Genomic DNA, 12,191 nt, shown 5'->3' with positions numbered 1-12,191 from the left:
TTGTGCACAATCAAATTAGTTTTTTGTGCTCGAGTTTATTGTTTTTGCAGGTTTATATTTTATGCGCAAGCTTTGTCACTGTGCTCACACTACTGTAATTCACTTGTGCGCTGTTTTGTCCATTATTTAACGCTTAAAAGGCAGCGCTTTTTAATCATTGCTTGAATTAGTAAGAACGAGAAAGGTGTCAAAAATATATAGCCTATATTGTTGAAAATATACGAGGAAAGTTCATAGTCTACTGATGAGTTACCAGTTTAAGCCTATGTGCCGGACGGCAATTTAACCCCTGTATATATTAGCCTATATATTTGTGTTATTCACTGATAATCTTCCCCTTAAGTGAGCTTCCCCATTGAACTGCTGCAATGGGATCATTGTTCCAGCAAATTTAACTAGGGAACCGAATCAGTAAGTTTTCTGAATACATCAGTCAGACCGCTTTTGTTAACTGGATCAACAGTTAATTGAAAAGATATGCCTTAAAGGGTAACTAAACCCTAAAACAACTTTTTTTAGTTAATGATCTATAAGACTGGGGCTTTATTAGTGCTGTTCATGGATTCGAGTAATTTTTTTTACATTTGGGTATAAAGTGTTTTAATTCTACAATATACGGCGTAAAAACGTCTAAGTGCTGCCCTCTTCAGGTTGAACGGTGGCTACTGCAGTTGAATTTTCCTATTGGCAGTTGTGGTGCCCTGTGACGTTAGAGGGCACCAGCTCACCACACCCTTGGTAGAAACTCACCACACCCCTTGGCAGCCCCTGGTATAAAAGCATCTTGTTCCATCAAAACAAATGTAGCGAGTGAGTATTTGGTATTGCGAGTATTGAAATGAAACGATCAGGATTGCGTATATTAGCCATAGACAGTAAAAGAAATTGACACAGCGACCCCATTGGATTCAACGGAGAAAAGTGAAGTCAATTAGAAGCACTCACTTCCTGATGGCTGAGCGTACTGCGCAGACTCAAACTGAGCTTGACGACGTAGATGTGACGTGAGCAACCTGTCTGTCTGTCTTGTAGCTGTGCCAAGAGAAATCAGAATCATTCCCTTCCGAAACTTGCAGAGACGGAGAGTGTGAGTAGGAGGTGTCCATGAACTAGGAGCAGGAGCAACTTTTGCAAAGTATTCCGATTAATTATTTTGCCATTTTGCCTCCACGTCCCCCCGATTGCCCGCGAGCTTTTCCTCCTGTCTATACGGTAATTTCTCTACTGTGCGACAGAGAGTCGCGTGATTATGAAGCAATCGTTAGCCTATTTTTATAAAAACTGCTTCTACGGGGCCATAACGTAAGATACAAGGTAATGGAGCCTTTTATAAATTTTTGTGTTTCTTTAGAAATAAATAATGGACAAATGGAGTCTTTAAACGCCTCAGATGTGAAGATATTTGCTGTCAAAGTGACGCCAAAATGAATGGGAGTCAATGGAATGCTAACAGCAGGTGATGGTCTGCTAATCAATGTCGGCCCCCGGGGAAGCTTCAGTTTCCGGCTGATAGATTACCCCCTTGATATTAGCATCTAGTTAGCATAGCATTTATATAGTTATTTAGATTATTTTGTGTAGCCTAAGTAAAATGGGCTTCTCCAAACAGCTTGCGCTGAAAAGCAACGCAGTGCCAAACGCTGCTCCTCCTGCATGGACTCCACCACCGCAGCGGCGTCTTGATGTGAGTAGGCATATATTTTTTGTCACAATTTATGTTCCTTCCTATTTGGCTAAAGTTAACCCTCTGGGGGGTCGACAAATGCGCCGACGCGTTTTGCTGGATTTTGTCAGAGTCACATAGCAGCAAATTAGACTTAAAATACTCCGTCTTTTATGGTCATACTGTCTACTTTTTTATGCGTCCACTTACAGTAAAAAAAACCGTTGTGCTTTTGTAAAATAAAATAAAATAAACATGGTGTGCTTTCTTGCTCTCCGGCTCCTTGAACTTTTTTTCTGGAGCACGTCTCTAAACTTAAACAAAACCCAGCGAATACTAGTCACACAGGCATAAGCAATATATTTTTTATAAACATTTAAGTCTCTGCTATTAAATTATCTAATTCAAAACGAAAACAAATATTCTCTGTTTATGTAATCTGTATGAAAAGATAGAGATGTCAGTCATTCTCATGGCAACTCATTATATGTAAACATGCCTACAGAGAGCGCGCGCTATTGAAACGCGGGTCTCAGGTGCACGCCCCCTGCTCAGCAACCAAGGGTTCGTCCCCTCTATCTCCCTATACTGTCTATAGGCTTTTTCGACTTCATGCAGCTCTGCGCAGACCGATCGGCGGCTGACTTGAAGCAGTGCATGCCGGTGTGGTGAACAAATGAGTCCTACTGAAGAGATGTGTCCGAGCTTAGGACCCAAGCAATCCGATTGGTTCAAAGCACGTTTTATGGGTAATCGCTTTAGTGCCTGGTTACAAATCATACAAAATCACTTTATTATAGAAGAAGTTTGTACTACGTTATAACGAGTCATTAATGTATTTTAATTTATATGTTTCATATACTAGTATTTAACCGAAGCTGTAGATTGTGAAATTAAACATTTCTCGTTGTTAGTGTGTTTTTTCAAATAAATAAACAACATATTTGAGCTTCAAACAACTACATTCTCGACTGAGAAACTCATAAAACTACATTTCGTGACACAATAACAGTCGTATTTTTAAATTTCGCGATCTTTTTCCTCTGCTATTGACGCAACGTGAGATTTTAAATATCATCTATGGAATATATACAATTTACATATACAATATACAATTTAATTTAATCTTACCTTGTATATAGCAGCGGGATTTAGCATTTTACATAAAGCTACCACATAATAACACTAAAACAGCTCACGTTAGCTACAAGTTGTCGCGAGAACAGATTTAGATCAGGCATACTACTGGCATACTACTGGCATACTAATGGGGTCCTAAGCTCGGACTCATCTCTTCAATAGGACTCACAGAGCCCATCTACGGAGAGCCTGGCCACTCCCTATTAAGTCCTATTGTTCCGAATTTTGGTTGTAGTTCCACCAGAGTTCCACTGGGGGCGATCGCCCATGAGTGCAAAATGAATGGGAGTCTATGGAGCTAGACGGCTAAATTTGTCTCTATCACCCGATTGCCGTTGAGAAATCTCAGATTTGATTGTAGGTTTTGCAAGTTCAACATGGGTTATAGGTCGAAAGTTGAATGAACAAGTAGGCTACTTATGTCCTTTTGATTTCTTACAGGTCGAGTTGTTGTTGCCCATAACACGCTAGCATTCTGCTAATGAACGCTGATTGGTCAGTGAAGGACTGATTACGACCAGAGATACCGCTTGATGGCATCGTGGCATACGAAGCGGGACCTGAACCAAACAAAACAAAAACTCTTCTAGCACGTGTATTTACCTGTGTCAGCTGTGTTGTCGATGCCTCGAGAGAAAAGAAAGTGCAGAGCGCGAAAGCACCAAAGTGACTGAAGGATTGCCGTAAAGCAGTATCTCTGGTCGTACGATGTGTATGACGTCATTGACATTTTAAAAGACTTTTTAAAGCACTCTAAAAAATCTAACACCCAGCAATGTGTAATTTCTTTGCATCTCCTTTCGAATACAACATTCAAATTACTAGACAAAAAATGTTATCCTGAGAAAAGTGGATTTTGAGGGGTATAGCGCCATAGACCTCCATTCATTCTGCACTCGTCCTGTGAGCGCCCTCATATGGAACCAGAGTGGAACTGCAACCAGTTCAGAAGCCAGAAGTTGACTGAGAGTGGAACTTCTCCCCTTATTAGACATTCTCTGGGACTCATTTGTTCACCACACCGGTTAGAAATGTTGTCCGACTTGATACAGCGCCGACGCCAAGTGACTGTGACGTATGGCATCAAAGTACCGCGAGAGCGATTCGAGAGTAGCCGGAGAACTCAGCCAGCGCAGCTTCTCAAGAGCGGCTGCACGAGCTCTGATGACGACACAGCTGTTCCACGATTGGCCAGATTCACTGCATGACAACGATCACGTGTGTTTCACCTTTAGTGAGCTCACAAATCAGTTTTTTATAACAGTAAACACTCTTTTCATGTAGTTGCGATGTTATATTGTGTCATGTTTATCAAATTAAAACTGATTAAAAAACTTAGACTCCACTTCATTGATAGTAGCTTATGTTGAACTTTATTCTTGTTCAAACAGACGCTGTATGAAGCAGTACATAAAGTATTGAATGAAAATGTCTCTGAAACATCTGTGTATTATTTGGCAAATATTGCATTTATTTCACTTCAGCTGTGGTAAAGTATGCAAACACCACGTGTGCGGTCACTACGGGAACCAGAAAGTGTCCGTTCACGTCTCCGTTTGCAGCTCCTCCCCGCCTGCACACGGCTACTCTCGCCGATCGGTTACATCCAGCCGCAGCCAATATCGAACACACCTAATGTCTATCTCCGCTGGGCTCTGCCCACTTTTCTACCATCTTTCAAATATTGCCAGTGGGTGGAGTCGGGCTCTGACCAGGGGTTGAGTTACCCTTTAAAATACAGATTTTCATAAATCAAACATGGCTGTTCCTTTCGTGAGCATGGTAGGCAGAGCTAGAGCAAATGTCAAGATTTTTTATCTCAAAAAGTACTTAAATTCAGACTTGGCTAAATAGACCTTTTATGTTTGGAAATATTGCCAATATGTATATTTATATGTTATATGCACGAATGTAATGATATAAGACCCATAAACTGCACAAGTTCTTTGTAATGGAAATAAATTGACCTTTTGTCTTATAAATCTAATAATTGTGTAAACATACATTTTGTGCTGTATGTTCATAAACCTCATTGTAAATAACTGAACTGAACATGTCTTTTAAAGCACAGTGTTCACAGTGTTTATATTTAATAAACCAGTCAGGGACACAAGAGATTTATGTAAATTTATATGGAGCCGTTATAGTAATGTACTCTGTAGTATTTTAGAATTGCCCGGGGGTCTGTAAGCAACACTGAAGCACATGTCCCTTCCATTGTGGATGATATATCATTGAGTTTTTTTGGCTCTCTTTGATGAATTCAGGACTGCATGTGCACTTCTCACGTCTCCTACTGTATAATGCATCCTGTGGAAGCGGCCGTAAATTGCTGCTTTTGCACAACATTAGCACAGTGGGATCCCAAATGACAAGCCCAAGCTATGATTACACCAGGTTAATTTGAAGTGACTCAAAAACAGTAATATGCTGTTGTGGAATGTGGTCTTGTGCTCTTTCGTGCGTTCCAACCCCAACCAACCCACACACACACACACACACACACACACACACACACTATCCCCTGTCTGTCAAAACTGGAGGATCGCCAGTGTGTTTGGTCAGGCCAAACACGTACACATACCCCAGTAATCAATATTTCTCTCCTTTCCTCTATTCCTCCATATTTCATCCCTCTTTCTTTTTCTCCACTGCTTCCATTTTCCCCTCCTCCCCATCTCTGTCCACATCTTAGTCATTAGGACTATATTTACCTCTTTCAGCCAAACAGAATTCCAATGTCTGCCTGTCTCCCTCTTTCTCTCTCTCTGTCTCCATCCCTCCCATATTGTTCTCATTCTTCCGTCGTCTTTGGCCTCTTAATTCTTTCTCTCATTCATCTGAAGGACTTGTCAGGGTCAACAGACTTAGAGATGGATAAATATAACAGAGGGAGAAAGAGAATACAACAAAAAGAGAACAAACCCAGAGAGTGGTGACAGATTTGGGAGAGAGGGAATATTATGTCAGAGCCTGGTGATTCCAAGCAATTGCATTAGCACCTGAAGTCCTGAAACAGAGAGGAGCAGGCAGGAGGAGGCTGCCAAGTACATTGAAAATGATTTGCTTGTATTGTGTGTGTGTGTGTGTATGATTCTCTCTAAATCATTTTATTGGTGTGCGTGTGTTCGGTAATGTTGATGTGAGTGTGGGTATGAAGTATTTATGTGGGTGTTTATATTTTATTGTTTGTTATTATTTATTCACCTTAGTAACCACCATTCATTCCTTGACTGTTTTTATTAGTGCACACACACATACCTTAGAAGCTATATTATTAATGAGGTGATGATTTTTTTTTTTCTGATTTAGTTTGGTATAATCTTTATTTTTCAGGGGGAAAAAACCTGCTTCACTGCTTAAATTTGAAAACTTTTGTCCATGAAAACATGAAATAGCATATTGATCAATGCGATATTGCGCTTAAACTTAAAACTACTTACCTCAAGCTCCATTTGCAAAATTGGCATGTCAAGTTGGCCTCTTTTCCATAGCCATTACAGCATCCATATTCTCCTCTTTCGCTTCGTCCTTTTTTTTCCAGCACACATAAATATAACATTTGCCAAGGTGCAATTCATCTTGCTCTATTTGTTTACCACTAGCGCATGCAGATGACGTTTTATTCTTCTATACTAACTTGCGTTGTAGCCTACGATTCAAAAGGTATAATCTTCATACATGACGTTCCCAAGTTTAATAGATCCATGTCCTACAGTGTGATTTGTAATGATCTTATAGGATTGCTGAAATCGCATGATTTTTTGAAAAAAATAAGCATGAAACTCCACCCCTAAATCTAACTGTTGTGTTCGTGCATGGGTAGAATTGTGTTGGGACTACTATTTTTAAAAGGGTGTTGTAAGGAAGTGTTGTGTAGTGGTGTAATGTGTGAGAACGGAAGTGAAGAGTAGCCTAAACAAGATTGATGAAGTTTGTTACTCCTGTCTCGTGTGTTTCTTTGCTTCTACTCCTGACAGAGACCACTAACCCTCAGTAGGGTGAAAGCAGATTGCTCAAAAATGTACAAATGTGATTGTGAAAATTCATACAAATTCACCAAAATATAAAATGGTTACAAATTGCTTTCTCGGTTTACCTTAAATATATATTTTAAAACCATTTTTTTAAATCATTAAAAATAATGACTAGGATGTGTACACTCACATCATGAATTACATATTTGTAAAAAAAAAAGCTCAAACTAACATGAATCCAGAATACATGCTCATGAGTTTTAAAGTATATTTAAAAGATTTTTCTTTTTCATTATTGTGATTTTTTTTTTTTTTTTTTGTCATTGACCTATTTAATATAGGCAAAACCCTTGTACAAGCCTGTTGACATGATTACATTTAAAGGGTTAGTTCACCCAAACAGGAAAATTCTGTCATAATTTACTCACCCTCATGTCATTCCAGACCCGTAAGGCTTTTGTTCCTCTCCGGACCACAAATGAAAATATTTTTTAATAAGATCTGAGTGAATAAAAGCCTAAATTCATTCTGTTCATCATATAAAGCTATCGTGTCTCTTCAGAAAATTTGGACTTAACCACTCAATTCATATTAGTTTTACAATCTCTTTATGAACTTTTTGAAGCGTCAAAGTGGTAGTTGTGTAGCTGTTTTAATACAAATATCTTCATTTGTGTTTCAAAGATGAACGAAAGTCTTGCAGGTTTGGAACAACACGTAGATGAGTAAATGATGACAGAATATACATTTTTGGGTGAACTAACCCTTTAAAGTAGAACATGATCGGTGAGCCTTCCAAATAGTTAAGTCCACTTCAGATACTCTCACAAGATGGTTTCACTAAGACATTTAGGCCTTCATTAGAACAGCTAAACCTGTACATGCACAAAATCACATGCAGTTTCTCTCTATCCCTCTATCAATTACCCTCTCTCTGTGTTTGTTTTCCTCCTGTGTTGCTCCATTTCAGCCTGTGGCCTGAATAAAGCCCATTTTCCCACTTTTGTCTGTTCTCTTACTTTCTTGGTATCTTTCTTGTTCTACTTTGCTTTCTTTTTCTCATTCTAATCTTAACTCTCTGTATCTCTCAAGTATTTTTAAAATTGTATGCAATTGTATATATTGAATTTATGATTTTATTTTAATTGCAGTTTCTCTCTTGCTTTTCCCTTCCTGGTTTCACTCAGGCTTTCTTTGTGCCCTCTCGTTTGGCCTCCATGTTTGTTGCCATGGTCACAGTACCCACGCTGTCTCTGCTATTGGCCCTGGTAGAATGGGCGGGTCAGACTAGCTCCTCCCCTCATCTCTTGCTCCGGTCCCGAGAGCGTGAACGGGACCCTGTGGCATCAATGCACTTCAACATTGCAGTGATCCACGCGGGCTCAACCGTTCAACAAGGGGAAGCAGGGGCTGCAGCAGCTGCAGGTCGGGTGCCGTACCCAGGTTTCGGACGTGTGCACAGCAGCTTTGGTGAGAGCGTCGTCACCCAGTGGGGATCCGCAAACGTAATCTGGCTTCAGGTCAGTCTGAAAGAGGTCATGCAACTGGAACGGAATTGATTGCTTTCAGGGTGGAGACAGATTGTGATTTTACATATACTGGAGAGTAACCTAGAATACCTGAACACTTTGTTATTTTAAAGTCCCCCTGTAGTCAATAAGTTAAACTCATCTTTGATCACCAAAATTACATGTTTAAACGTTTTTTCTGCAAAAAAAATTTAAATCTCAAGCCTTAAAATAGCTTTAATGCAACTCTACACCCTTGCTTCATTTAGTATACGCTGATCCATGAATATGCTAATTATCCCCGCCTCCACTCACTCGCACCAGCTCAGAGATTCTTTCGGCCAACTTACTGAGGTAAACGCTGCACAATGGTATCGCTCTTTACAACGTCGGACACATAACGGTAATTAATATGATTGGCCTTTTGCTTGACTATGTTATCAAACAGCTAATAATGTGTTGCTAATGTTACACAAACTATGTTCCCGTTCGCCATCTTAGTCTACTTACTTCTAAGTAACAATCATCAGAAATGTTTTGAACAACTCAGAACATCAGTGGAGAAAGGCATATAGTACATCATAACTTCATAATATACATAATTCACCCGCTATATTGCTAAATCTCTCAGATTTTTCATATCAACAAAATAATATATACCGGGATAACCGGCATCTCTCGAGACTCCCTGCTAGTTCGCTGTTAATGATATGCTAAAGCCCACCGATTTTTTATTTTTGTTGACGTGATTGGTTACAAGGTAGTTTGTGATGTCAGAAATACCAGCAATTTCAAACTGCGTTTCTGAGACTGTCTTTTTTTCACTGCAGTTTTAAGGAGAAAATACTCAGGAATGGTGTTGACTTATGAATTTGCACATGGTTTGTCTTAAAGCACATTAAAAACAACACATACACATATTAACAACATTAAAAACTTGATTTTCACCACAGGCGGACTTTAAATTAACTGAAGTGCGAAAACAAATGTAGAGTAATATTATGGGCACTTAAACAGGAGTGCTTATTAAAAACTACAGAAGTTAATGTGGTGTGAATGTGAACATGAATGTGAAGTGAATGTGAATTGACTACAGGTGAATGACAGCAGTCCCAGGACGCTGCTCTCTCAGCTGTGTGACCTGCTGGCAGCCAGACCCCTTCAGGGACTAGTGTATGAAGATGAGAGACCCTATCCACTGGCCTCCGGCCCCCTGGCCCCCATGCTGGAGTTCGTTTCGGCCCAGACCGGCCTCCCCATCGTTGCTGTGGGAGGGGGAGCGGGTCTGGGCAGGGTACCACAGGTATGGCTGTTTACAGAATTAAGATGTGGTCACATTTACCATTGCTCAACGAAATTTCGTAGATGAAATCCTGTCATTTCAATAGGAATCCACACGATTAGGAGTTTCCCAAGCAGATTTCACCCATGTTCAAGTTGGTCATGTGAATTCACCACGTTGAGCAACAAACAGCTGCTTGGTTTGAAAGTGAGTGAGTCTGTGTGAGCAGTGCTTCATGTATTGCTACACTAAACCTTAATAAACCTTAAAGGGATACTCCACTTTTTTTGGAAATAGGCTCATTTTACAACTCCCCCAGAGTTAAACAGTTGAGTTTTATCATTTTGGATTCCATTCAGCCGATCTCTGGGTCTGGGGGTCCCACTTTTAGCATAGCTTAGCATAATGAATTGAACCGGACAAGACAGTTAGCATCTCTCTCAAAAAAATGAACAAAGAGTTTCGATATTTTTCCTATTTAAAACTTGACTCTTCTGTAGTTACATCGTGTACTAAGACTGAATAGGATGCGTCATATCATTACGTCTGCTTCACCCATGGTACTGCAGCAAAGTTTCTTGATTATTACGCAGGAATGAGAGTATAGTTCCTAGCCATATCAGCCTAGAAAATCGCAACTTTACATTTTCCGTCAGTCTTAGTACACGATGTAACTACAGAGGAGTCAAGTTTTAAATAGGAAAAATATCGAAACTCTTTGTTCATTTTTTTGAGAGAGATGCTAATGGTCTTGTCCAGTTCAATTCATTATGCTAAGCTATGCTAAAAGTGGGACCCCCAGACCCGGAGATCGGCTGAATGGATTCGAAAACGGTAAAACTCAACTGTTTAACTCTGGGGGAGTTGTAAAATGAGCCTATTTCCAAAAAATGTGGAGTATCCCTTAATAAATGAATAAATTAAATTTCACCAATATAACCCCAAGTTTGATTTCACTCAATTACTGTAAGTGCATTAAAGTTAGAAAGCAACTAGTGATTATTTACAATGATTCCATACTCTTGAGTTAAATTAATTTGACTTAACCTCTGTGCACATTTGATTGATCAACCTTGAATTTCACAGCAAATCTTTCAGTATAGACTGCTGCCTATTAAATAAATTATTTTAAATACAGAACCAAAGTCTACAGACTTAAACTTGTCCTTTTTAGAGTATTTCTTGCAACCCTGCTAGTGTAAGCAAATGCTAAGTCAAATGCCTATTAAAAGCGATTGTACACAGCCAGTGCGATTGATTTTAATTTTGAAATATAGCTGTCTTGAAATGAATAGTGTTTTTTCCTGATTAACTGTACTGTCTATGCCATTTAATAGCAAAATAAAACGGGGCCATTGAGGATTTCTCAAAACAGACCAGTTTGAACAGTCTCAGATGCACTTTAACTGCATTGAATTATTTGACAGCGCTATTTTCTTTTAAAAGAAAAAAACAATATTGGAGTTTCTTTGGACTGTGGAAATTCCTCACAAACATCTCTCTGCAAGCTCTTGGTGTTAATGAGCTCTAACACTTGCTAGATAGTGTTTGGCTTGCTGCAGTGCTATAAGGGCATTGTTTGTTAATGGTGCCGCCTGAGGAGGAGTGTTAAACGGACAGAGATAGGACTGCCGTCGTCTCTGTCGGGGCCTGATCGGGGCACACCGATAACTGTAGGAAGGGATGGCATTACTAACATCCATTTGGATAAATAGCAAGGCCAAGGGTCATGCATTACCGCTGCAGGCCATATGGTCTGCTCCTTTTTTCTCTCTTGTGTTCACTGAAGTGCTACGGTCTGGGTTTCGCAATTTCAGTTGCTCATCTCGACATTTATAACATGTTCTCTTTAGCACAGTATGAAAACAACAAAAGGAAAAAGACATGTTTTTTTTCATTTACAAATGTTTTATTATTATTATTATTAACTCTGGAGACATGATATTAAATCCTTTTGATGATGTTGCATTGAATCCTACACTCTCCCGGACCTACACGCACACTCCATTGCATTGCAAATTAAATTGGAATCTGTGCGCCGTACTCCGGTGACGATTGGAGTCACTGAAGTACCTCCCTCCTGTTTCTACAGCGGCTGCATATCTCAGAAACTCTTTATAAGAAATTGAATTCCTATGATGCTTTATGGAGGCAATAAATAGTCTTCAATCACAGGAAATGTAGTTATTTTTTCCCCTTAATTGCACTGCAGAAGACTAGCTCTGTCTGATGTCATGATTAGAGAATGTCACATTAGAAATGTAGTTCCCATGATGCCTTATGAATGAATCGACGGTCTTTAGTCTTGGGAAATGTAGTCGTTTACCTTCTTAATTGCTCTGCAGGAGACCGGCTCAATCTTCCTACAGTTCAGCTCTTCCACCGCACTCCAATTGGAGGTGATCTTTGAGGTGCTGGAGGAGTACGATTGGACGGCCTTCTCAGTGGTGTCCACACGTCACCATGGCTACCAGGACTTCCTGTCGATGGTGGAAGGTTTGACCGACGGGTCATTCATCGGCTGGGAGAAGAAGAGCATAGTGATGTTGAATTTAACCGATGACCCAGGAGGAGCGCGAGCACGACGGCTGCTGAAAGAGAACGAAGCACAGGTAGAGAGG

The 12,191-nt window shown here is 39.9% G+C and overlaps 2 protein-coding genes across 5 annotated transcripts in view; one reads left to right on the top strand and one right to left on the bottom strand.

Annotated features, from left to right (window-relative positions):
- LOC309483344 (uncharacterized protein) overlaps nucleotides 1-7,464 on the bottom strand; it is a 44,478-nt gene extending 37,014 nt beyond the window's left edge. Inside the window, exon 1 of the mRNA XM_082149132.1 lies at nucleotides 6,247-7,464. Coding sequence (XP_082005258.1) covers nucleotides 6,247-6,273 — 27 coding nt within the window. The 5' untranslated portion in view covers nucleotides 6,274-7,464. The remainder of the gene's footprint in view (nucleotides 1-6,246) is intronic.
- grin2db (glutamate receptor, ionotropic, N-methyl D-aspartate 2D, b) overlaps nucleotides 1-12,191 on the top strand; it is an 87,383-nt gene that overhangs the window by 39,699 nt on the left and 35,493 nt on the right. For all 4 annotated transcript variants that reach the window (XM_082149098.1, XM_082149101.1, XM_082149100.1 and 1 more), the window contains 3 exons: nucleotides 7,968-8,300; nucleotides 9,385-9,591; nucleotides 11,916-12,182. In XM_082149098.1, the coding sequence (XP_082005224.1) occupies nucleotides 7,968-8,300; nucleotides 9,385-9,591; nucleotides 11,916-12,182 (807 nt within the window). The remainder of the gene's footprint in view (nucleotides 1-7,967; nucleotides 8,301-9,384; nucleotides 9,592-11,915; nucleotides 12,183-12,191) is intronic.

This window comes from Leuciscus leuciscus, assembly GCF_965113295.1.
Source record: "Leuciscus leuciscus genome assembly, chromosome: 20".
Classification (NCBI taxonomy): domain Eukaryota; kingdom Metazoa; phylum Chordata; class Actinopteri; order Cypriniformes; family Leuciscidae; genus Leuciscus; species Leuciscus leuciscus.
The sequence above is the reverse complement of the archived record's forward strand: the minus strand, read 5'-3'. Positions and strand labels throughout refer to the sequence as shown.